Source organism: Oncorhynchus mykiss, chromosome 7 (genome assembly GCF_013265735.2).
Source record: "Oncorhynchus mykiss isolate Arlee chromosome 7, USDA_OmykA_1.1, whole genome shotgun sequence".
In the NCBI taxonomy this organism is placed as follows: domain Eukaryota; kingdom Metazoa; phylum Chordata; class Actinopteri; order Salmoniformes; family Salmonidae; genus Oncorhynchus; species Oncorhynchus mykiss.
In genome coordinates, this window is record NC_048571.1 from 78,406,121 (window position 1) to 78,432,195 (window position 26,075).

Below are 26,075 nucleotides of genomic sequence, written 5' to 3' on the forward strand. Positions count from 1 at the left end.
GACGAAATTTGTGACTGCCAAAGCCCTACCCGTGGCTACTTCCAAATAACCCGGTGTACTGCCCAAGCCTACCCCTCACTTACACTACCCACTCCCCTGTGGTTTTCTTTGTTACACAAAACCTGCTGTTATAGTCAGTCATCTGTATATTGCCAGTTTGAGAATAACATTTGAGGCACTTCAGGTAGTTTGCTAATGGAGAGTGGTGCTGTTTGTGTGACTCTTCTACTGTAGATTACTCAACCTTTAGTACAGCTTGTCCTCTGTCGTGCCCTGCGGAATTTCTATCAGATGGAGGTGGGGGGGTTTCTATCTGTGGACCTTTTAGCTGTTTGTGCTCACTTGTGAATGATTAACTGTTTTTGACTTGTTTGATTCCATTGAGTTGGCCACATTTCCGTTGCTAATGCATCAATAATTTGCTTTGATATGAACATACAACTCTCCCTTTTTGAGTTAACGTAATGATACGCGTTGTTTAGCCAAATAAAGCAAATAAAAGGTAGGAGCTACTGTTTCTGTATACCATGGTGCACATAGAAAAGTACCATGGTGCCTCATCCACCATGCCTGCCCCATAAAGCTGTGACCATGAACCTAAAATTACTGACACCTACATTGCCTACATTGCCCCTTATTTTGTGTACTTCTGTAATTTCCGTCAATTTTTTTCCTTCTACACAATGTTCCTGTAGGTGGTTCTAAAACCATTATTTGGTCCACAGTAATAGCCTATGCATTACTTTAATTCTTGCTATGAAAGCGTCTGCCTGTCCCTGTTTCTCAGTCGTCTGCTGTGTGAGCGAGCCACTCTTCCTCCCTCTCCCCACTGTGTTCATGGAGGAGGGAGGGATGCATTCTGAGAAGAAAAAGCATATGACCATTGCTCAAAATGCAATTGTGTGAAAATACAGTTTTCAGAGAAACTACTGTTTTCTGTGAGGAGAGTCTCAGCTTTCTCTGAGTTTTTATTTAATCATTTATTTATTAATTTTTTTATATTTTTTTATTTAACTAGGCAAGTCAGTTAAGAACAAATTCTTATTTTCAATGACGGCCTAGGAACAGTGGGTTAACTGCCTGTTCAGGAGCAGAACGACAGATTTGTACCTTGTCAGCTCGGGGATTCAAACTTGCAACCTTTAAGTTACTAGGTCAACGCTCTAACCACTAGGCTACCCTGCCGCCCCAGGGTAGCCTAGTATATAATGTATTTCGCACCTTAATATTGAGTTCATGGCACCACTTTACAGCCGAGGTAGGCTGTAAGTATGGCTTTTGATGTGCCCGCGGAGTAGTGAATAGGCCTACTTCAAGTAGCTTAGGCCTAGCGCTGAAAAAGTCAATCCGCCATCATTACCAAAATGGAAAAATCTAATGATTTTATTATTGAAATATTGAAATAGCATGGACGACCGAGGAAAGACAAATTAGTACAATTTAAGGCCACGTGGCAAGCAATAATGCATGCACTAGGGATGGGAGTGTAAGCATGTGGGTCTGGACAGAGGAGAGGTAGATGTTTGTTGGTGTCTAAGTTGTTTTTCGTATGCATATGTTTGTTAATGGTGTGGGGGGTAAAAAAAAATGCCTGGGAAAAAGGTTTTTGTAGGACATTAGCCAACATTTACTGATTAGGTTAATCAATTAGCCTACACGGTTATATAGCAACAATATCATATTTGGAGTTAGCAATCTACCTAAGTGTTTTGAGTTCCCACTTCCTGGTGGTGAACAATATAGCCTATAGGCTAAATATAGATGTTGGTAAATTTCTCTGTAGAGCAACAAAAAAAAAGAAGATAATTCTGTATCCTATTTTGACAGGTTGCACATCCAAAATATCAATCATGCATTCCCTGGATATGTTTGATGAAATGGTATGATTCAAAAGTAGGCCATCTCAGTTGTAAAGTAACCGTCCATTAATATCGTGTCAAATCAGCATCTAAAGTCCATGTCGAGCAAGAGGAAACCTCATTGAAAAATGGTAGGCCAACATTTAGACTTTCGTCCTTCAGACAAGGAGGTGACTGAACATGTTGTTGTGATTGATGCAAGAAACCACTTTACAAAATAAAATGCATTAATATTCCCATACAATTATTACGGAGAATACTCACAACCGCTGTAAACACAATCCAGTTCAAAGTGAATGGCACCGATCCATATATGGCAATAGTTATTTGCATACAGGTCTACTGCACCTCTGATTGGTTATGGTCTGTGTGGAGTACTGGCTGAGTCGTGTATGTCAATGCAATAGAATCGTACTTCGATGCGTTCTGCCTACAACAAAATCTTCCATAGTTACTTTTGCATACTACGGGTTGCATAATTAGTTTTTTTTTCGGTATGTTGCGTTGAAAGTGGCTAATATTGCGATGATTCGATCACAATTCCCAAAGAAGAGAAAGGTTGATTAGTGTTAACTAAGGGGGAAAACTCTAAAGTTGAGTGAAGTTCAATCTCGTGCTTCTCTATGCGAGCTGATATTTCTTCTGTTCTGCAGTCCCTGGGGAGCTGCGTACCCCCGCGCACAGCTTCGAGGGAATATTGGTTGAGAGCGCAGACATTTGTTGGAGAGAGCAGATGTTCCTCGAGTGGATATGCCAAACTTGAGAGCTGACAAGTGTGAGTTTGGGCAAGCAGAACATCATTGCCACAGATCAAAAATAAGTATGTTTGAATCAAAAAATATAGAACCTTAAGCAAAGAAACATGATTCAAATGTGTCCTTTTTTTTTTTAATTGTCCAACAATAGTCACGTCTTTGTCAAGTTTTCACCACAGAGTTTCTAAACCATACTGTACTGTCTTCGTTTTAACTTTACATTTCTGATGTTGCTCTCTCAAGTCTTGACACCTTTTGGGTTTCAATTTCTCTTTTTTTTCTCGATCGGATTTCAGGCTTATGGGGGCTGACTTAATCGGATGCGTGTCTAGAACACCTTAAATTGGTCACTTTCATTGGAGTGATGGACAAACTAACAAATGCTTGCCATTTTTCAGTCCAGTGTTGTCATGTGATTGGTTGAGTCCTCTTGGGTGCATGATGTCAAACAGATGCGCTTCAGAACCGTATGTTTAGCTTGCTAGCCAGCTTGAATAGTAAGCACTGAATGACTTGGAAAACCCAGCCTCAACTCATCCTCTGCTCGCTCGACCGCATCCTGCGCTCTCGACTGGTCTGTGTGCTGGCGGGACCCATCCTCTGCTTGCTCAACAACATTCTGAGCTCTCGACTGGTTTGTGTGCTGGCGGGACCCATCCTTTGCTTGCTCGACCACATTCTGAGCTCTCGACCGGTTTGTGTGCTGGCGGCACCCATCCTCTGCTCGCTCGACCACATTCTGAGCTCTCGACCGGCTTGTATGCTCCTGGGACCCATCCTCTGCTCGTTCAACCACATTCTGCATTCTTGACCGGTCTGTGTGCTGGCGGGATCTTCTGCTCGCATGACCCCATCTTCTGCACTTACAACGCAGTGTTCGCTTGCTCAATGATGTGTCATCTTGCTCGACGTCTCGCACGCAATGGACTTTAGAGGCTGATTTGACGCCATACATTAAAACTTTCTTCAAATCTTTGTATTTATTGTTATCGAGCAAAATAGCTACATTTGTCACGATATTACTTTTTGTCCATATCACCCAGCTCTAGCACTTCCCCAAAAATAATTTAACATAATTTATTGCAAGAAATGGGTACATTTATCGTGATATGTATTTTGTCTATATTGCCCTACTTCTCCATCTACCATGCCTGCCCCATCCACCACGCCTTCCGCCTGCCCCATACGCCATGCTTTCCCGATCTGCCATGCCTTCCTCCATACCTGCCCCATCCCCCACTCCATCCGCCATGCTTGCCCCACTGTGTTCTCGCCTTTTATTGACGACATGTTCTATTTACGGTAACAATGTGATAAGAGAAATAGGACACACAATACACAGGGAGTCCTATTGAGAAACAACAGATGGCCTCTGAAAATCTATGTGCTGTGAACGTACGACAGGAACAACCACCTCCTAGCCGTCCACCACGCTAGCGGTGCTTTAATGCTGAGCCCCATCGGTGTCATGGAAACCAGATAACCCCCAGATCTGTGCCTGTCATTATTCCCATGATGCCTCCTTCCAGCTGAGCGGAGGCTGAGCCAGGCTATATGAGGAAGCTGCCAGATGATAGGAAACAGATGCTGCTGTGGTATAGGCAGAGGGAGCAACACAACAGGTCACCTCTCTGACTCCAATGTTTAATGTATTCAAAGCATTTGGGAATTTCCATGAATAGCTACACTTCAAAACAAACACATTTTGGGTAAAAAAATGTATGCTGTACGATTTCCATAAACAAAGCCCTTGATAATATCATATTTAAATCAATTGTGTTTAAAACATTTGAAAATGGTTTGATGTCAAAGTGGAAGTTGAATACCATAACAGCCTCTTCCTAATTTCCATTTGTTGGAACCTGTTCTCTTCAATTGGTGGTGCAAATGTAGAATAATGTTGAAGATATCAAAACTATGAAATAACACACATGGAATCATGTAGTAACAAAAAAAAGTATTAAACAAATCCAGATATATTTGATTTTCTTCAAAGTAGCCACCCTTCACCTTGATGACAGCTTTACACACAGTACTGTCGCTGGCCTACACGTAGTACCCCATAATTTAAAAGTGGAATTATGTTTTTAGAAATTGTTAAATATTAATACAAAATCAAAAACAAATGTCGAGTCAATACGTATTCAACCCCTTTCTTATGGCAAGCCTAAAAATGTTAAGGGGGAATTATTTTTAATTTTTTTAACAAGTCACATAAGTTAAATGGACTCACTCTCTGTGCCATAGTGTTTAACATGATATGTTGAATGACTACCTCATCTCCGTACCCCCACACATACAATTATCTATAATGTCCCAAAGTCGAGCAGTGAATTTCAAACACCAGAGTCAACCACAAAGATAAGGGAGGGCACCTAAATTTGTAAAAAATTAAGGAAGAAAATCAGACATTGAATATCCCTTTTGAGCATGGTGAAGTTATTAATTACACTTTGGATGGTGTATCAATATACGCAGTCACTACAAAGTTACAGGCTTTGCCAGAGACGTTGCCGGAGAGGAAGGAAACCATGAGGCCAATGGTAACATTAACGTGGTTTAATGGCTGTGAAAGGAGAGAGCTGAGGACGGATCAACAACGTAGTTACTCCACAATACTAACTGAAATGACAGAGTGAAAAGAAGTAAGACTGTACAGAATAAAAATTATTCAAAAATATGCATCTTGCAATAAGGCACTCAAATAGAACTGCAAAAAATGTGGCAAAGAAAATAACATTTATGTCCTGAATTGTTTGGGGCAAATCCAACACAACACATCACTGAGTACCACGCTTCATATTTTCAATGGTGGTGGCTGCATCATGTTATGGGTATGCTTGGCAAGGGGGGGGGGGGGGGGGGATAAACACAGGGAGACATTCAGCTTTTTAAGCAGGACAAATATAATAGCTTACTTTAAATATTGTTCTTAACAAAAAAACATATTTTTTCATTTTGAAATGGCAATACATTTTCAAGTTGTTGCCACACATCCAAGCCATGTTCATAGAGTTGTGTATTGGTCTCGCCTGTAAAGTTTACTGAATCCCTTTGGTACAGTGGCCTATTTGGGTCTGTTGTCAAAGTGCACCACATGTCTCTGAAGGGCCTTGTGTGGCGCAGCGGGTGGGGACTTATGAATTCCTTACTGATTATGGTTGCGTCATCCTCTCAACCAAGGTGCCCCTTAAGGCGTCATTATACATAGTTCGAGGTTTGGTTTGCTCCAAGCAGAACTCGTCTAGAAACAAAGTGGCAATATTACAAAAATGAATATTTGTCCCTCTTGAGCCACCCTAGCAACAACATAGCCAGTACACTTCCTCAAAATATCCCAAATTAATGTAAGATTAATCAAGAAATCTGTAATAAATGTTGACATTTTTGCAGAGGTTGTCTTAGTTATGCAATTTTACATCTAAGATGTTTTGGTGCAGTATTTCTCAAGAGAAAAAATGTGCATGAAAACTAGGCCTCTCTCATTGAATGACAACAAACACGTGATTGAAGAATCCAGTCCATACTTCTCACTTAGGGCTGGGCGGTATACCCTATTTTACTATATACAGTACCAGTATTGATGCACGGACCGGTTTGAGTTTTTACTTGACCTTCTATAACAGTATATCAATGTTTGGTTTGTTAAATGTGATACGAAACTCTCACGCGTATAATGTTGGTTTTTATAGTTTACTCTGTTTGCTTCTTGAGTCCTCTCTCTCCCTCTCCTCTTGCTGCTGCATGTTGCTAACCACACCAAGCCCTGCCTGCCTACTGTCACTCAAGGAGAGAGCAGTTGCTCGACCACGTGCATTTTCTTGCCGTTCACTCTGCATGTTCAAATGTTGGTGACATGTTGCTTTCCACAAGCGTTCTATACATTATTCGTTTTGTGTGTCTAACTATCTGCAAACAACTATCTGCCCGCTTGTCTTTTCTTAACTGCTAATGCTAATTACTAGTTAGCTGGCTAGCTAGCTTGCTAAATGTACAGAGCGAACATAGCTAGTTAATACTGCCTGTGTACCAGTGCTGGTGTAGGTCTTGGTAAGCTTTTCATTATATATATATTATTTATATTTCCATGATTCTAACAGTTCACATATTAACTACGCCTATATTTTTTGCCCAAATTCTGCATGGACCAGTGTGGAAATGATAATAAAAATAATAATATAATTGTTTTTATTTAACTTTTATTTAACTAGGCAAGTCAGTTAAGAACAAAATCTTATTTACAATGACGGCCTAGGAACAGTGGGTTAACTGCCTTGTTCAGGGGCAGAACGACAGATTTTTACCTTGTCAGCTCGGGATTCGATCTAGCAACCTTTTGGTTACTGGCCAAATGCTCTAACCACTAGGCTACCTGCCGAAATGTATGAAAATAATGACAATTATTATTGTTTGGAGTTGGATAGAACAGTATAAATAAGGGTTTTTAGTTTTTTCCTTTCAATTAAGACCTAGACAACCAGATGAGGGGAGTTCTTTACTAATCAGTGACCTTAATTCATCAATCAAATACAAGGGAGGAGCAAAAACCAACAGACACTCGGCCCTCCGTGGAATGAGTTTGATACGTGGTACCCCCACTGAAGCCATCCTAGAACTACTCATAAAGCATATTTAGAACTTTTATTCAAAACAATAAAATACCGTCAAAAACATTGTAATATGATATTTTGTCCATATCGCCCAGCCCTATTCCCACTCCTAGTAGGAGTTGTACTGTAGACCAATCACTGACGATTGTCTCAATAAAAACTTTGATTTGTCTCAATAAAAAATGTTGTGTGCTCAAACAGCTGAAAAAACGAACAAAATGTTCACAATGTTGTCATATATGCAGAAACTATTCAGGCATGTGGCTTTAGTGATACACCAAGTTTTTTTTAATTTTTTATAAAAAGCATATCAGGACAACCGAGATATGTCAATAACAAATCTTCTCTGGTCACCTCGCATTCGGTTTCCTACGATTGGAGAGGAATTCAGCTTTTAATTACGTATCCACTGTGGCGTTGAAAAGACCGATTTTGTTGCCTTGCGTGGCAAGTTGCCACCATGACTGAATGGGAACCGTGGCTTGCTGCAGGACCTTGTCTCTGTGCCACTGCTCCAGGCAGTCCAAAGCATCTGGGAAGGTCTTGCTCTCAAACTTGTTGGCAAACATGCTGTTTCTGTTGATGATCCACTGCAAATCCTCCAGACCGTAGATGCAGATGTCCCTGACATAACGACCTGCGGAAAGACGAGCAGCAGCAGCAGAAAGGGCATCAAGATGAGATCAGATCAGCGTCAAAATCTATCAACTGCTGTTGTGTAAACTGTTTACTTCCTAATCAGAAGGCTAATCTAATCTGGAACCAAAGAGCAAAACATGCCCTAGACAAGTGAGGTCAAGACTGTAAACTGACAATGACTGGGATCAGGAGTTGTTGTACCTTTGCATCCATTGTGTTCCATCCCCTCTTGGTCCCTCCATTTTATTGCCCGGATCTCGCCGCTCCAACCTCCGTCTACATGACTTCCTGGCGCTTCTAGGAGCAGATAACCGATCCAGAACAGATTCAATCTCATTCTCACATTTCATTATTCAAAGCCTTTTGATTGTCATCAATGATTCATGGGACACTGATATACTCATATACTGTAGATAAAGCAAGCTGCAAATAAATCAGAGCCTACAGTATGAATGAAACTTAATTTTAAGTCATTTTAGGGAGTTTTTCCTAGCCACTGTGCATCTGCATTACTTGCTCTTTGGGGATTTAGGCTGAGCATCTGTAAAGCACTTTGACAACTGCTCATGTAAAAATGGCTTTATAAAATTGATTGAGCTTAGGCTGCCCTACTGTACTTGAAACAATGTGGGGATGTTGAACACATTCCTTTAAGTTTCAAGCTTTATAAAGGCTAAAAGTAATCTTTGAACAGTGAACATCCCAAATAAATTTGTTTGCCTTTCATGAAATTACTTGAACTCACAGGTACTGGGCCGCCAGGATTTATTGACTTCGCATAGCTTTTTCGTCTCCTAGGTGTTTGCTTTTGGAATGCATTTAAAATTGGAAAGGTTGTGTGTAGCATATGGAAAGGTCTAGGGTTGTAGAAGTCTCATCTGTTTTCCTCACGGATGTAACAGTTCTAAATGTCCCTATATATTGCCATAAGCTCAGTACAAAGGGTGTTGTGGAGATGAACTTCTATTGGCCACTGTATTACAAAGTCGCTTTTTATGAGCGGTTCTAAAGCCTGGACTTTACCTTTGATGTGATTGAGTGTCACCCAGTAGTGCTCATCTGGGCTGAATGTGTCTTTGGACCACTCCAGCAAGTCCCTGGACACCTGACTTCTCAGTACAAACTCCACAAAGGTCCTTGTTAGCGCGTAGTAGGCTGTTCCAAAGTAAATCTGCAACCCATGGGGTGGAGCACCCTTCTTTGGTGCTCCTCGCTTGGGGGCCACAAGGAAGCCCCTGGTCTCCCTGTACCTCAGCTGAGTCCGGTGCCTCATGGACGCCGGCTGCTTGATGCCCGGGGTCATGTTCCTGTCCCTCCACTTCTTGCTCTGCATGTAGCGCACCAGCTCCAGGTTGCTTTTGACGGGGAAGTCCTGGCCGCACAGGTTGACCACCTTCCTCCAGGGCACCGGCGACGCCACCAGGTCCCTCATACAGTTGATGTCAGCCTGTAGCCGCGAGTAGCCGGCGTAGGTCACCATCTCGCTGCGGCTGACCAGGAACACGTTGGGGAAGCAGCCCACCAGGCTATCCACGGCTTCACTGTACTCCTGCGGAGCCTTGACGTCCACATGGATACAGTAGACATTCTGGGGTGCGTAGATGGCCCTCAGCAGGCGCACGAGCAGCTCGAGCTCCTTGTGGACGGTGAGGATGAAGGCCAGAGGGTAGTCTTCCTCCTCACGACTCAGCGGGCTGGTGATGAAGTGGAGCTCCCTCACCAGGCGGGAGCAGTCCAGGTCCCCACCTCCACCCCCCATACCCAGAAGATAGCTCTCCACCTGGCAGTCGTGGCGTTGCCATGCTGGAGAGCCATCAGTGCTGGGGAGGAAGGCTTGGCAGTACTGGGAGAAGGGCCTGCAGCCCAAGGGCCCGTGCTGAGCCTGGGGATCTGTAGGGGCCTTGGTACTCAGGTAGATCACAGAGCAGATGAACATGCAGATTCCCAGGCAGAACAGGAAACTGCACTTGGTGCCTTCCAGCTGGAGCATAATAGTCCAGCACCGGACGGACACCACGCAACCACCTGCAACAAAAGACCAAGGTTAGGCTGTGCTTTGAAACAACAAAGCCCAACTCAAGACAGTAAAAGTCTCTCTAAGACTCTGACCCTTCCATACAGAAGAACCAAAATTATCCTTGACAATGTTTTACAATCTGAGACTCTGTTTTGTTTCCTTGGTGCTGCTTAGTTGGGGTTCTTTCTAGAGGTGTTTAACGATCCAGCATACAGCAAGAAAGAGCAGCTTTCTATGGAGCTCGTAGTAGTCCGATAATAACAGATTCAGACTCATGAAACAAGTGTTTAGAGAGAAAATACATAGCCAGTGCAGCTAGATGGACTTAGGAACCCGGCTCAGGAAGTTGAAGAAATGAAACACTAAGCAGTACAGGTAGCTTGCTCTCCTTTACCACTAGCAGTTACCAGACGCGGTCTACTAGGTAATTGCTTCCCAGGTCCCCAGGGCCGTTACCAAGTGAGGCAATATTGCCTTTTCCTTTTGTGCAACAGAGGCGTGGAACAGTCTGCAAACTACGTTTCACATAGATGTACTCGTGCTCCTTCTGTTGAGGAGGTGTGTACGTGTTTCCTGTAGGCCTAAACCACTCTTAATAACGTGTTGTGCTGTTTGTATTGTATGTCTAAATGTTGTAATGTTCTATAGACTGCTGCTGCTTTCTTGGTCAGGTCTACATTGCAAAAGAGGTTTTTTTTTCCTAGTTAAATAAAACATTTTAAAAATAATATGTATAAAGAAGGACTGAGAAGCTCAGTTCTGGTGACTTTTTAAAAGGACATTCTAGTCCAAAAATGATTTTTTGTTTAAATTATGTTGACACCATATTGGCTAAATGATTTGTTTAAATTATTTTTAACATATTGGAACATGCATATAGCCTATTCATTTTCCATATTATCAGGTATGCTTTTAGCAATGAGCATTATCACCTGTTGCCCAACTGATGCAGTATTTTGGCAATAAATAAATAGGCAACCCCATGCTTTAGCCTATCTGCATTTACCCACTGTACCCTATTTGGCTAATAATTTTCTAGATACCAAATGTGATCTTTTAACTAGATAGCATCCTATTGATGAATTTTATGTCCCAAAAACATACATAAACACATTGAATGTAATGTAGCACTACCTTTTTAGGGTAACTTGGTAAACTGCTACCCGGGGTAACTCTACTTCTCAGATAAACATATTTTTAGGTGGGGTGGTGTTTTTACACCAAGTTACCCTGTAATTTAGCCTTGTTACCTCTAGCCCCACTCTCCTCTATGCACTCATAGCTAATTGTGGAGCGGTAACATGCTTAACCATGGCTCTGCATATTTAGGAGTTGAGAAATAAATAAAGTAGGAATGGAAAACTAGGATCCCCCTATATTTAACAATGGCCATCAGAACTGCTGTTTTCCCCGTGATTGTAAAAGTTGTGCATTGACTGCTTGTCAGAATGCATGTTTCCCTCCATATGGCACATGAATGCACCTGTAGAGGAATATTTATCTTGTATAGAACACACAACAAAAAGCCGACTAGGTACAGTGCCTTCCAGAAAGTATTCATACCCCTTTACTTAGTCCACATTTTGTAGTGTTACAGCCTGAAATCAAAATGGATTAAATATATTTTTCTTTTCACCCATCTACACACAATATCCCATAATGAAAAAGTGAAAATGTTTTAAAACATGTTTGCATGTTAAATGAAAATTAAATACAGATGTCTATTTTACATAAGTATTCACAACCCTGAGTTAATACATGTTAGAATCACCTTTGGCAGCGATTACAGCTATGAGTCTTTCTGGGTAAGTCTCTTTGCACACCTGGATTGTACAATATTTGCACATTATTCTTTAAAAAACTTAAAGCTCTGTCAAGTTGGTTGTTGATCATTGCTAGACAGCCATTTTCAAGTCTTGCCATAGATTTTCAAGTCAATTTAAGTCAAAACTGTACCACTTAGGAACGTTGTGTTTATTTGGCCTTGTGTTTTTCGTTATTGTCCTGCTGAAAGGTGAATTTGTCTCCCAGTGTCTGTTGGAAAGCAGACTGAACCAGGTTTTCCTCTAGGATTTTGCCTGTGTGCTTGCTTCTATTCCATTTATTTTTATATTAAAAAAAATACTCCCTAGTCATGGCCGATGACAAGCATACCCATACCATGATGCAGCCACCACCATGCTTGAAGATATGAAGAGTGGTACTCAGTGACGTGTTGTTGGATATGCCCCAAACACAATGCTTTTTATTCAGGACATAAAGTGAATGTCATTGCCATATTTTTTGCTGTTTTACATTAGTGCCTTATTGCAAACAGGATGCATGTTTTGGGGTATCTGTAGTCTATACAGGCTTCCTTCTTTTCAGCCTGTAATTTAGCTTAGTATTGTGGAGTAAATACAATGTTGTTGATCCATCCTCTGTTTTCTCCTATCACAGCCATTCAACTCTGTAACTGTTTAAAAGTCACCATTGGCCTCATGGTGAAATCGTTGAACGGTTTCCTTCCTCTTGAGGCAACAGAGTTAGGAAGGACGCCTGTATCTTTGTAGTGACTGGGTGTGTTGATAAACCATTCAAAGTATAATTAATAACTTCGCCATGCTCAAAGGGATATTCAATGTCTACTTCTTTTTATTTATTTATTTTGTCTACCAATGGGGGATCTTCAATGCGAGGCATTAGAAAAACCTCCCTGGTCTTTGTGGTTGTATTTGAAATTCACTGCTCGACTGAGAGACCTTACAGATAATTGTTTGTGTGGGGTACAGAGATGAGGGGGAAAAAAAAATGCAACATGCAAAAATGTCTACAATTTTACCGAGTTACAGTTTCATATGAGGAAATCAGTCAATTTAAAATAAATAAATTAGGCCCTAATCTATGGATTTCACATGACTGGGAATACAGATATGCATATGTTGGTCCCAGATACCTTAGGGGAAAAAGGTAGGGACGTGGAGCAGAAAACCATTCGGTATCCTGTGTGACCACCATTTGCCTCATGCAGCATGACGCATCTTCCTATAGAGTTGATCAGGCTGTCGATTGTGGAATGTTGTCCCACTCCTCTTCAATGGCTGTGCAAAGTTGCTGGATATTGGCGGGAACTGGAACACGCTGTCGTACACATCGATCCAGATCATCCCAAACATGCTGAATGGGTGACATTGCGCATGCAGGCCATGACATAACTGGGACATTTTCAGCTTCCGGGAATTGTGTACAGATACATGGGGCTGTACATTATCATGCTGAAACATGAGGTGTGGCGGCGGATAAATGACATGACAATGGGCCTCAGGATCTTGTCAGGGTATCTCTGTGCATTCGAATTGCCATTGATAAAATGCAATTGTATTCATGGTCTGTAGCTTATGCCTGCCCATACCATAACCCCACCGCCACCATTGGGCATTCCGCTTGCCCACACAACACCATACACGCTATCTGCCATCTGCCCGGTACAGTTGAAACCGGGATTCATCCTTGAAGAGCACACTTCTCCAGCGTACCAGTGGCCATCGAAGCGTCCCTGAGACGGTTTCTGACAGTTTGTGTAGAAATTTGGTTGTGCAAACCCACAGTTTCATAAGCTATCCAGATGACTGGTTTCAGACGATCCCGCAGGTGAAGAAGCCGAATGTGGAAGTCCTGGGCTGACGTGGTTACACACAGTCTGCTGTTGTGAGGCCGGTTGGACGTACTGCCAAATTCTATAAAATGACGTTGGAGGCGGCTTACGGTAAAGAAATTTAAGTTCAATTCTCTGGCAACAGCTCTGGTGGACATTCCTGCAGTCAGCATGCCAATTGCAACTTCAGACATCTGTGGCATTGTGTTGTGTGACAAAACTACACATTTTAGAGTGGCCTTTTATTTTCCCCAGCACGAGGTGCACATGTGTAATGATCATGCTGTTTAATCAGCTTCTTGATATTCCACTCCTGTCAGGTGGATGGATTATCTTAGCAATGGACAAATGCTCACTATATAGGATGTAAACAAATTTCTGTACAACATTTGTGAGAAATAAGCTTTTTGTGCTTGTGTAACATTTCTGGGATATTTTATTTCAGCTCATGAAACATGGGACCAACACTTCACATGTTGCGTTGATGTTTCTGTTCAGTATAATTATTTTGTAATTCCACTTTGACATTATGGGGTATTGTGTGTAGTAGGCCAGTGTCACAAAATCACAATTTTATCCATTTTAAATTCAGGCTGTAACACAACAGAATGTGGAAAATGTCGAGGGGTGTGAATAGTTTCTGAAGGCACTGTAACTAGATGAACTTTTCTACTATGGGGTAGTCTGATTTTTATATTCATTACCTGTTTTGTTTGCAGAAGAAAAGTAAATGTTGACTGTTCTAGCATCTTCAAAGTGTTTTTTTCCCCTTCATATTACATCTTTTTCTGGAGGATCTAGCTATGATTTTGCCGTGGCGCCACACCATGTTTAAATGTCTACAGCGGAAATACCCTAGCTCCTAAATACAATATCCCTTCTCTAAATAGAAGCACGTGGCCGTCGTTACCTTCATTCATTTACATTTTTCAATAATAAGTGGACACGGCTTAATCATCACGTCGATCTACCAGTTGCTCCTGCTAACAGATGAATTATCTCCCTACGAAGTGAGCTACACTGCTTTGCTTCGTTCACCGAGAGTCAATAAGAATCGTCTAGAAAAAGGAGACGTTTTGCTCTTTAACACCCTCTAGAGTCGCCTAACAGCACACTAGAGAGACGTATTCACCTGAGACTTGCTGAAACCCTGTAATCGGTGGCAACCCGTCGCAGAGATTTGGACATTGGGCTTGTTATGGAAACGTGTGAGAGTATAATGAGATCACAAGGGTCTCTCACAGAAAGGACACAGGCCATCGTGACATTAGGAAAAGAACAAACAAATTTGATCTCTGCAGTAACTACGTCAACAGACAGAGAAAGCTGTCTAGGCATACTGACTCGTGAAGTAGAGTAGCTGTCTTGTTTGCTTATGACAAATGTTTTAACTGCCATTGATTCATTGTTGCAGTAACAGTTAATAGGAAACATTTTAACTGGAAGTTAAATCGTCGACTGGAGTTGTTTCATTTCGACAACTCAAAACATTGCATGAGTTTATCCAGTATGACACTGGCATATTGGATAAACTGGTCTGCACTGACATGCTGGATAAACGGGTCTGCCCTGACATTCTGGATAAACTGATCTATAGTAACATATTGCGTTAACTGATCTATAGTTCATCCAGTATGTTGCTATAGATCAGTATAGATCAATTAATCCAGTATGTTACTATATATCAGTATGTTTCTATAGATCAGTTGATCCAGTATGTCTCTATAGATCAGTTGATCCAGTATGTCACTATAGATCAGTTAATCCCGTATGTTACTATAGATCAGTATGTTACTATAGATCAGTATAGATCAGTTTATCCAGTATGTCACTATAGATCAGTTGATCCAGTATGTCACTATAGATCAGTTGATCCAGTATGTCACTATAGATCAGTATAGATCCGTTTAAACAATATGTCACTATAGATCAGTTAATCCAGTATGTCACTATAGATCAGTATGTTACTATAGATCAGTATGTTACTATAGATCAGTATAGATCATTTAATCCAGTATGTTACTATCGATCAGTTAATGCAGTATGTTACTATAGATCAGTATAGATCAGTATGTTACTATAGATCAGTTGATCCAGTATGTCACTATAGATCAGTTAATCCAGTATGTTACTATAGATCAGTATATATCAGTATGTTACTATAGATCAGTATGTCACTATAGATCAGTTGATCCAGTATGTCACTATAGATCAGTAAAGATCCGTTTAAACAATATGTCACTATAGATCAGTTGATCCAGTATGTCACTATAGATCAGTATGTTACTATAGATCAGTATGTTACTATAGATCAGTATAGATCAATTAATCCAGTATGTTACTATAGATCAGTTAATCCAGTATGTTACTATAGATTAATTTATCCAGTATGTCACTATAGATCAGTTAATCCAGTATGTTACTATTGATCAGTTTATCCAGTATGTTACTATAGATCAGTTTATCCAGTATGTTACTATAGATCAGTTGATCCAGTATGTCACTATAGATCAGTTGATCCAGTATGTAACTATAGATCAGTTGATCCAGTATGTTACTATAGATCAGTATGTCAGTATAGATCAGTATGTCACTATAGATCAGTTGATCCAGTATGCTACTAAAGATCAGTATGTTACTATAGATCAGTTTATCCAGGATGTCACTATAGATCAGTTAATCCAATATGTTACTATAGAACAGTATAGATCAGTATGTTGCTATAGATCAGTTAATCCAGTATGTTGCTATAGATCAGTTGATCCAGTATGTTACTATAGATCTGTATAGATCAGTATGTTGCTATAGATCAGTTAATCCAGTATGTTACTATAGATCAGTTGATCCAGTATGTTGCTATAGATCAGTTGATCCAGTATGTCACTATAGATCAGTATAGATCAGTACGTTACTATAGATCCATATAGATCAGTATGTCGGTATAGATCAGTATGTCACTATAGATCAGTTGATCCAGTATGTTACTATAGATCCGTATGTTACTATAGATCTGTATAAATCAGTATGTTGCTATAGATCAGTTGATCCAGTATGTTACTATAGATCAGTTAATCCAGTATGTTACTATAGATCAGTTGATCCAGTATGTCACTATAGATCAGTATAGATCAGTATGTTACTATAGATCAGTATGTCAGTATAGATCAGTATGTTGCTATAGATCAGTTGATCCAGTATGTTACTATAGATCAGTTAATCCAGTATGTTACTATAGATCAGTATAGATCAGTATGTTAATATAGATCAGTTAATACTGTATGTTACTATAGATCAGTTGATCCAGTAGGTCACTATAGAGCCGTTTATCCGGTAGGTCATTCTAGATCAGTTTATACGGTAGGTCACTATAGATCAGTATAGGAAGTCATGATTGCCAAAAAGAGCTGACTTTACCACCACCTGTTGCCATTATTAGGTTAAACACTGCTGGTTCTCATGGAGACATACGTTTATTTTTTATCACCAGTTAATGAACCCAATATTCAAACACTCTTAGGCGTTTGTAATTAATAGCTCATCGGGGCGATGTGTGTAACCACCACCATTTCGATAAATACAATCTTTCATCAACTCCAAGAGTTAATGAAACACACACACAGAGAAAGAGCCTCAGGCTAAGGCTAGCCAGTTACCTTAATTGCAGTTGAGCCCGGGTCCTTTTGCTGAAGAAGATCTTAAACATTAAACCCCTGACCAAAACATGGCGAGCCGGAACCAGCAGGGCGTCATGCCAGGTGCACACAGGGAGCTGGAACCATTGGTCGGCAAGCGATGGGCGGGTGGAGCTGAAGCTGTTGCTGCGCGCTGCTTTTGTTGTAGTTGTCTCTGGGCAGCACGTGGCTCGCAAGGTCGCTGTGCTCCGCGTGTTTCCCAGTTTTTTGGTTTTGTGTGTGCGTCTGCGTCTGTCATTTCTTGCCCTCGCGTCTGTTTTTGAGGCACTCCCTCTGCATTTCCCCTGAGACATTGGCCGGCCCTGCCTGGTAACAGGCGGCTTCTCTCTCATTTGGCACACACACACACACAAACACACACACACACACACACACACACACACACACACACACACACACACACACGCAACCAACAGTCTCCTCCCCCATTCAAACTACTCCTGACGTCCTTTTCTTTCTCTTCCTCCTTTCTCTCTCTCGCTCTCTCATCCTCTCACCCCATCTCTCTCTTTCTTTCTTTCTCTCTTTCTCTTTTTCCTCTCTCACCCCATCTCCCTTCCTTTCATTTACCTATTTCTGATTTTAAAAAATTAAAAAGCCACCCCAATCTCCTTTCTTCCATTTTCAGATGTGCAGCAGTCACAGCATGGAGTATAATTTCCTTGCCTGTTTGCCTTTCTCATTTCGTTGCCTCTGTCTGTTTCTCTTTCTGGCTTGGTCTCTATCTGTCTGTGTTTCTTTATTTTCTTTGAGACCTCTCTGGTGGTTATGCTGCCTGTGGTTTGTTTAGTACTGAGTAGAGGGAGGCCAGCAGCGACGACAGCCTCAGCCAAGGTTTGTTTGCTGCCTGATCAGCGACTGAGATTAGCCCTCGTTGTGTTAACAGGGCCACATGTTCAGAGGTCACATTGAGCTGCCACCAGGACACAATAGGTCCCCCCTGCTGGTTGGCTTTTGTCTTCCTTTGGCTGAGTGTGACGTTATAGTCTGCATGTGTCTAACCTCTCGTTTTATTAATGAATTAAACATTCAGTAGTGATCCACATAGGTCAGTGTTTTTTGTTTATATGGAAAAATCGTGATAGGGAGTCCCATAGGGCGGCGTACAATTGGCCCAGAGTCGTCCGGGTTTGGGGAGGGGTAGGCTGTCATTGTAAATAATAATTTTTTCTTAACTGACTTGCCTAGTAAAATAAAGGTTCAATAAAAAAATTAATTCCTGCACTTTTATTATCATTTCCACACTGGTCCATGCAGCATTTGGGCAACAAAAATATAGGCCTAGTTAATATGTGAACTGTTAGAATCATGGAAACATTCTTACCAAGACCTACACCAGCACTGGTACACAGGAATTATTAGCTAGCTATGTTCGCATACATGGATGAACGCTTCTCCCTCTGTCACGGATGCCATGGTTGCCCTTAGTATGAGGATATAATCCGGAAAGACAGGTGTTTTATACAACAGCCATCTTTGTTCTCTTTTCGACTCCCTCCGCAGTTGCAATCAAATTCCAGAACTTTATCCATCTGCTTAGCCATCATACTCTGCTTCCACCGGGCATCGCAGTGATTTCAAAACTTGGTCAACTTCTGTGACATTTCTTCCCCATCGCTGTCACCAGAAGACTACAATGTCTGGTTCAATGTTATTTTTTTTCCTAAATCAGGGATTTCCTCATCGTCTAATTCATTTTCTGAATCAGAGAAAGTCAGCATGGCATGATCGTCCTCCAGAAAGTAGTCAGTCCATCACACATTTTTCCCACGTATCTTTGTCAATAGCGTAAGCTAAATTCAGGGATAATGTTGAGAGCAGTAGCAACACTTTTGCAGTTCTCTATGATATTTTTTTTTTAAAGCCACGATTGCAAAAATGATCTACAAATACTGAGCAGCTCATGTTATAGACAGAAGCATGCTACATGTCAGACCAATCCAAACTAATCTCTCGGCATGTCCAGCCCATCCATTATCTTAGCCAATCATGTCTAGCGGGAAGGTTCCTATCTTTTTCTGTGGCTAGGCTGGCCAATTACCGTCATCTAAAATTCCATGACCGTCACAGCCCTATTTGCTTCCACACTGAATAAAATAATTTCAGTTGGTTGCAGCTATATTTATTTTTTATTTGATTTATTTCCCCTTTATTTAACCAGGTAGGCTAGTTGAGAACAAGTTCTCATTTACAACTGCGACTTGGCCAAGATAAAGCAAAGCAGTTCGACACATACAACAACACAAAGTTACACATGGAATAAACAAACATACAGTCAATAATACAGTAGGAAAAAAAAGTCTATATACATTGTGTGCAAATGAGGTAAGATAAAGGCAATAAATAAGCCATGGTGGCGAAGTAATTACAATATAGCAATTAAACACTGGAATGGTAGATGTGCAGAAGATGAATGTGCAAGTAGAGATACTGGGGTGGAAAGGAGCAAGATAAATAAATACAGTATGGGGATGAGGTAGTTGGATGGGCTATTTACAGATGGGCTAGGTGCAGTGACCTGTGAGCTGCTCTGACAACTGGTGCTTAAAGCTAGTGAGGGAGATATGTGTCTCCAGCTTCAGTGATTTTTGCAGTTCGTTCCAGTCATTGGCAGCAGAGAACTGGAAGGAAAGGCGGCCAGAGGAGGAATTGGCTTTGGGGGGGACCAGTGAGGTATACCTGCTGGAGCGCGTGCTACGGGTGGGTGCTGCTATGGTGGCTAGTGAGCTGAGATAAGGCAGGGCTTTACCTAGCAAAGACTTGTAGATGACCTGGAGCCAGTGGGTTTGGCGACGAGTATGAAGCGAGGGACAGCCAACGAGAGTGTACAGGTCGCAGTGGTGGGTAGTGTATGGGGCTTTGTTGACAAAACGGATGGCACTGTGATAGACTGCATCCAATTTGTTGAATAGAGTGTTGGAGGATATTTTGTAAATGACATCGCCGAAGTCGAGGATAGGTAGAATGGCCAGTTTTAAGAGGGTATGTTTGGCAGCATGAGTGAAAGATGTTTTGTTGTGAAATAGGAAACTGATTCTAGATTTCATTTTGGATTGGAGATGTTTAATGTGAGTCTGGAAGGAGAGTTTACAGTCTAACCAGACACCTAGGTATTTGTAGTTGTCCACATATTCTAAGTCAGAACCGTTTAGAGTAGTGATGCTGGATGGGCGGGCAGAGATCGGTTGAAGAGCATACATTTAGTTTTACTTGCATTTAAGAGCAGTTGGAGGCCACGGAAGGAGTTGTATGACATTGAAGCTCGTCTGGAGGTTAGTTAACACAGTGTCCAAAGAAGCGCCAGATGTATGTAGAATGGTGTCGTCTGCGTAGAGGTGGATCAGAGAATCACCAGCAGCAAAAGCGACATCATTGATGTATACAGAGAAGAGAGTCAGCCCGAGAATTGAACCCTGTGGCACCCCCATAGAGACTGCCAGAGGTCCGGAAAACAGGCCCTCCGATTTGACACACTGAACTCAATCAGAGAAGTAGTTGGTGAACCAGGTGAGGCAATCATTTGAGAAGCCAAGGCTGTCGAGTCTTCTGATAAGAATGCGGTGATTGACAGAGTCGAAAGCCTTGGCCAGGTCGATGAATACGGCTGCACAGTATTGTCTCTTATTGATGGCAGTTATGATATAATTTAGGACCTTGAGCGTGGCTGAGGTGCACCCATGACCAGCTCTGAAACCAGATTTCATAGCGGAGAAGGTACGGTGGGATTCGAAATGGTCGGGAATCTGTTTTTTAACTTGGCTTTCGAAGACCTTAGTTAGAAAGGCAGGGTAGGATAGATATAGGTCTGTAGCAGTTTTGGTCTAGAGTGTCTCCACCTTTTGAAGAGGGGGATGACCGCAGCTGCTTTCCAATCTTTGGGAATCTCAAACAAAAAATCTCAACAATTTCGGCAGATATTTTTAGAAAGAGAGGGTCCAGATTGTTTAGCCCGGCTGATTTGTAGGGTTTCAGATTTTGCAGCTCTTTCTGAACATCAGCTATCTGGATTTGGGTGAAGGAGAAATGGGGGAGGCTTGGGCGAGTTGCTGTGGGGGGTGCAGGGCATTTGACCGGGGTAGGGGTAGCCAGGTGGAAAGCATGGCCAGCCGTAGAAAAATGCTTATTGAAATTATCAGTTATAGTGGATTTATCGGTGGTGACATTGTTTCCTAGCCTCAGTGCAGTGGGTAGCTGGGAGGAGGTGTTCTTATTCTCCATGGACTTTACAGCGTCCCTGAACTTTTTGGAGTTTGTGCTACAGGATGCCTGTTAGCTTTGTGTGACAGGGGTTGTAATATAGAATTAGAGTACTGGAATGGAAATGAGCCTTCTTATGATGGTCCAAAGGTCAGCCATGTTGGTCAGGGAGTTGGTCACCCATGGTTTTCTAGTGCTGTGATAAGATATTGTGCAACACATTGAATGTGAAGAATTTATCTACACTGTATGTGTTTTTAGCTCGACAGCCAGCCAGTTTTGGAGGAATGATTCCATAATTTTGTTTAATTAACTGCAAATATGCCAACATACCATTCAAACAATGCAGTCAATCGACAGCCATACACTTGCTCAAGTCAGTTGATGATAGGACTTAGACATGTTGTAAATGCAACAAGTACTGATATTGGATCATATAATAACACTCACAGCTTTCCAAGGAAACAAAATCTGAGACATTTATGGTCTATTTACATATATTTTAGAGGCTATAACTAGAAAATGTGTATAAAACCCATATAAACTGTATTTATAATTATATAACAATATTATAGGTTGACTATAATTCCATCACACAATTTCTGATACATCACATATTTTCCTGCACCTATGCCTCCTGACATTCATTCCAATTAGACTGGTTTTGGATTTCTCCCTGACCAAGGTGGCTGCCATTTTGTCCCCATTTTGGAACTTTGAGGGTTTATGACATAGCCCCTCTAGTAATATAATAGGATCTCTATGGGTTGTAATATCTTAGTACTAGGCTTAGGCTATTCAACTATTTATTGTTTTGTGATTGTAACTATGTACCACTGACATTTGGATTGTGTTATTGATCCGCAGTACACTGACTGAACTATGACCTTTGCTTCATGTCTTTGTTGTTGCGGCTCTAAAGTACACCAAATGTATTTTATATGTTTAACTTGTTGTTGTTTTTTTGAACATTGTGCATAAAATAGACATACCGTAGGTGAGAAGCCCTAAATGAAGCTTTTCATTAAGCCATCAATGTTATGTTAAATTCATGAATTAAAATAAGATACTGAAAAGCATGTATGTCATAAAAATAATGTAGAAAAATGTCAGGGCTTAGCTAAACCTTCTCTTGGTTGTAGTGTGGCGACCCGTTCAAAGAAGACGACCTCGTCGTCCTCAACGGGACCAAGGAGGAGGTGGAGAAACTGAGGAAGATAATGGAGGAGAAGAGAGCCAAGGCCAAGGCAACAAAGGTTTGTGTTCCTAGAGTTTTCAAATCAAATGTTAAGGGTTAATCCTAACTTCCACTTAAAGGGATAGTTCATCCAAATTACAAAATTACATGTTGGTTGCTAGCTTTTTTGGTACACTACAATTCCAATGCAAGAATGGTACCTACAGTGGCAAGAAAAAGTATGTGAGCCCTTTGGAATTATCTGGATTTCTTCATAAATTGATCATAACATTAGATCTGATCTTCATCTAAATCACAACAACAGAATAACACAGTCTGCTTAAACTAATAACACACAAATTATTGTATTTCTGTCTGTTGAATACATCATTTAAACATTCACAGTGTAGGTTGGAAGAAGTATGTGAACGCCTAGGCTAATGACTTCTCCAAAAGCTAATTGAAGTCATGAGTCAGCTAATGAGGAGTCAAATCAATGAGACAAGATTGGAGATGTTGGTTAGAGCTACCCTGTCCTAGAAAAAACTCACAACATTTTAGTTTGCTATTCACAAGAAGCATTGCCTGATGTGAACCATGCCACGAATAAAAGATATCTCAGAAGACCCAAGATTAAGAAATGTTGAATTTCATAAAGCTGGAAAGGGTTACAAAAGTATTTATAAAAGCCTTGATGTTCATCAGTCCACAGTAAGACAAATTGTCTATAAATGGAGAAAATTCAGCACTGTTGCTACTCTCCCTAGGTGTGACCGTCCTGCAAAGATGAATGCAAGAGCACAGCGCAGAATGCTCCATGAGGTGAAGAATCCTAGTGTGTCAGCTAAAGACTTACAGAAATCTCTGGAACATGCTAACATCTCTTTTGGCGAGTCTACGATACATAAAACAGTCAACAAGAATGGTGTTCATGGGAGGATACCACGGAAGAAGTAACTGCTGTCCAAAAAAAATATTCCTGCACATCTGAAGTTCACAAAAGAGCATCTGGATGTTCCACAGTGCTACTGGCAAAATATTACGTGGACAGATTAAACTAAAGTTGAGTTGTTTGGAAGGAACACACAACACTATGTGTGGAGAAAAAAAAGGCACAGCACACCAACATCAAAACCTCAACCCAACTGTAAAGTATGGTGAAGGGAGCATCATGGTTTGGAGCTGCTTTGCTGCCTCGGGGCCTGGACAGCTTACTATCATCGTCGGAAAAACAAATTCCCAAGTTTATCAAGACATTTTGCAGGAGAATGTCATGCTTTCTGTCCGCCAATTGAAGCTCAAGGACAATGACCCAAAACACAGAAGTCAATCAACAACAGAATGGCTTCAACAGAAGAAAATAAGCCTTCTGGAGTGGCCCAGTCAGAGTCCTGACCTCAACCCCATTGAGATGCTGTGTGGCATGACCTCGAGAGTGGTTCACACCAGACATCCCAAGAATATTGCTGAACTGAAACAGTTTTGTGAAGAGGAATGGTCCAAAATTCCTCCTGACCATCGTGTAGGTCTGATCCGCAACTACAGAAAATGTTTGGTTGAGGTTATTGCTGCCAAAGGAGGGTCAACCAGTTATTAAATCCAAGTGTTCACAAACTTTTCCCACCCTGAACTGTGAATGTTTACACGGTGTGTTCAATAAAGACATGAAAACATATAATTGTTTGTGTTATTAGTTTAAGCAGACTGTGTTTGTCTTGTTGTGACTTAGATGAAGATCTGCATAAATTGGTCACAATATTTTATCTGAAGTACAGGTAATTCCAAAGTGTTCACATTTTTGTGCTTCGTGTCCAAATCATATTTAAGTAACTTAATTGAGTTACACAATCAATTTTAAGATACTTTAGGATGATTTGGAGATGAAGCGCAAAAATTGTAATATAGGTACCATTGACTTGCAATGGATTTGTGCCACAAATGCTAAAAAGTTAGCATTTTAAACTTTGTCCATAGACTGTTTACAGCAGTGGTGTCAAAAATATTTCCGTGGAGGGCCGAGTGTTTGTGGCTTTCTGGGATTTCAATTAAATTCAGACCTAGACAACCAGGTGATGGGGGTTCCTTACTAATTAGTGAACTTAATTAATCAATGAAGTAGAAGGGTGGAGCGAAAACCTGCAGACACTTGGCCGTCCGTGGAATGAGTTTGACACATCTGGTTGACAGGGTAAGGAAACAAATTTGTAATTTGGGTGAACTATCCCTTTTAGTCAATTTTCCACCTATTCATGATGCTTGCATGATGCATTGATGTCAAAGTGTAGATTTGACTCACCATAGGTAGAAGTTAGGATTCTCCCCTAGTTATGTGAGTTGCCTGGAATTTACGGTAAAATGTTGTTTTTTTTGTTGTTTTTTTTTTAGAAATCAAAGAAGAGCAAATTTGCTGAGGCTGTTTCCAAGCCATCAGAGTCAAAAGGTAGGAAGTAGTGATGCACCTAGAAGACATTTTTGGCCGATACCGAAATCCAATATTTTCCTTGGCAAAAAAAAACGATACCGATAACCAATATCTAACATTTTAGTAGCCTTTTTAAGCATTCTATTACAGTTAAATAGTTAACACACACATGGACACAGCGGTCTAAGGCACTGCACTGCATCTCAGTGCGAGAGGCGTCACTACAGTCCTTGGTTCGGATCCAGGCTGTATCACATCCGGCCGTGATTGGGAGTCCCATAGGGCGGCGCAGAATTGGCCCAGCCTCGTCCGGGTTTGGCCGGGGTAGGCCGTCATTTTAAATATGAATTTGTTCATCACTGACTTGCCTAGTTAAATAAAGGTTACACACACACACATTCACCACACTGACCAAAAAAGTTATTTTTTTGGCATTTACGTATGTCCCCATTACCAGTAAAACATAATCAAAACCTATTTCTTTCACTTACTTGCTGTGCTGTTTCGTTGTTGATTTGTTCAGTCGTTTCATTCTCAACCAGGATTTCTATGGAACGCTGTTTGGGTCTTTGCATGTCAAAAAAGATACACGTCAAATAACACTATTTGACATGTCAAATAAGCTTGCTGACCAATCAGGACCTGAATATGACTGTACTTCACATAATAATTTAACACGTTCATACATTTTTTACATAGTGTAATCAATGTGTAATAACTATCACTCGTATTTAATATGTCACCACGATTCATCGATATGTATGCTATGATGCTCGTAAAGTTGTCTCGCGCACCTACAGTGCTGGTCATAAAAAAAAGCTAGCTAGCTCATGGATGCAAACATTGTTCTTCACTAAAAACAGAGCAAAACAACAACATCTGTTTCAGTAGCTATCTATATAGCTAGGTGTCATCTAAAATAACCTTAATTTATAACACAGTTATTATTTAATTAATGGTGGTCGGACCCATCTATGTGAAGCTATCTACAATAAGGATTAGCCACAATAATGGACTTTGCGGTTAGCCTTCAAAATAAAAGTATGTAATTGACAGTGATGCAAATGAATACA

The 26,075-nt window shown here is 41.0% G+C and overlaps 2 protein-coding genes across 7 annotated transcripts in view; one reads left to right on the forward strand and one right to left on the reverse strand.

Annotated features, from left to right (window-relative positions):
* rtf2 (replication termination factor 2) overlaps positions 1-26,075 on the forward strand; it is a 65,325-nt gene that overhangs the window by 25,146 nt on the left and 14,104 nt on the right. For 2 of the 6 annotated variants that reach the window (XM_021610669.2, XM_036984144.1), the window contains exons 6-7: positions 22,546-22,659; positions 24,966-25,020. The exons of 2 other annotated variants lie outside the window; for them this stretch is intronic. In XM_021610669.2, the coding sequence (XP_021466344.1) occupies positions 22,546-22,659; positions 24,966-25,020 (169 nt within the window). The remainder of the gene's footprint in view (positions 1-22,545; positions 22,660-24,965; positions 25,021-26,075) is intronic. 2 more of the 6 variants (XM_021610670.2, XM_036984145.1) reach the window with 1 other exon arrangement.
* gcnt7 (glucosaminyl (N-acetyl) transferase family member 7) lies at positions 4,445-18,001 on the reverse strand. The gene is made up of 4 exons (XM_021610668.2): positions 17,168-18,001; positions 8,887-9,888; positions 8,065-8,160; positions 4,445-7,861 (listed from the first exon to the last, which is right to left on the reverse strand). The coding sequence occupies exons 2-4, from the start codon at positions 9,851-9,853 to the stop codon at positions 7,623-7,625; spliced, it is 1,302 nt and encodes a 433-aa protein (XP_021466343.2). The 5' UTR covers positions 9,854-9,888; positions 17,168-18,001; the 3' UTR covers positions 4,445-7,622.

Coding starts and splice junctions, on each gene's coding strand:
- gcnt7 (XM_021610668.2), bottom strand. CDS start 9,853: ATGCTCCAGCTGGAAGGCACCAAGTGCAGTTTCCTGTTCTGCCTGGGA. Junction 8,161..8,886: donor GACACTCAATCACATCAAAG/GTAAAGTCCAGG, acceptor ATCTGCTCCTAG/AAGCGCCAGGAAGTCATGTA. Junction 7,862..8,064: donor GGAACACAATGGATGCAAAG/GTACAACAACTC, acceptor GTCTTTCCGCAG/GTCGTTATGTCAGGGACATC.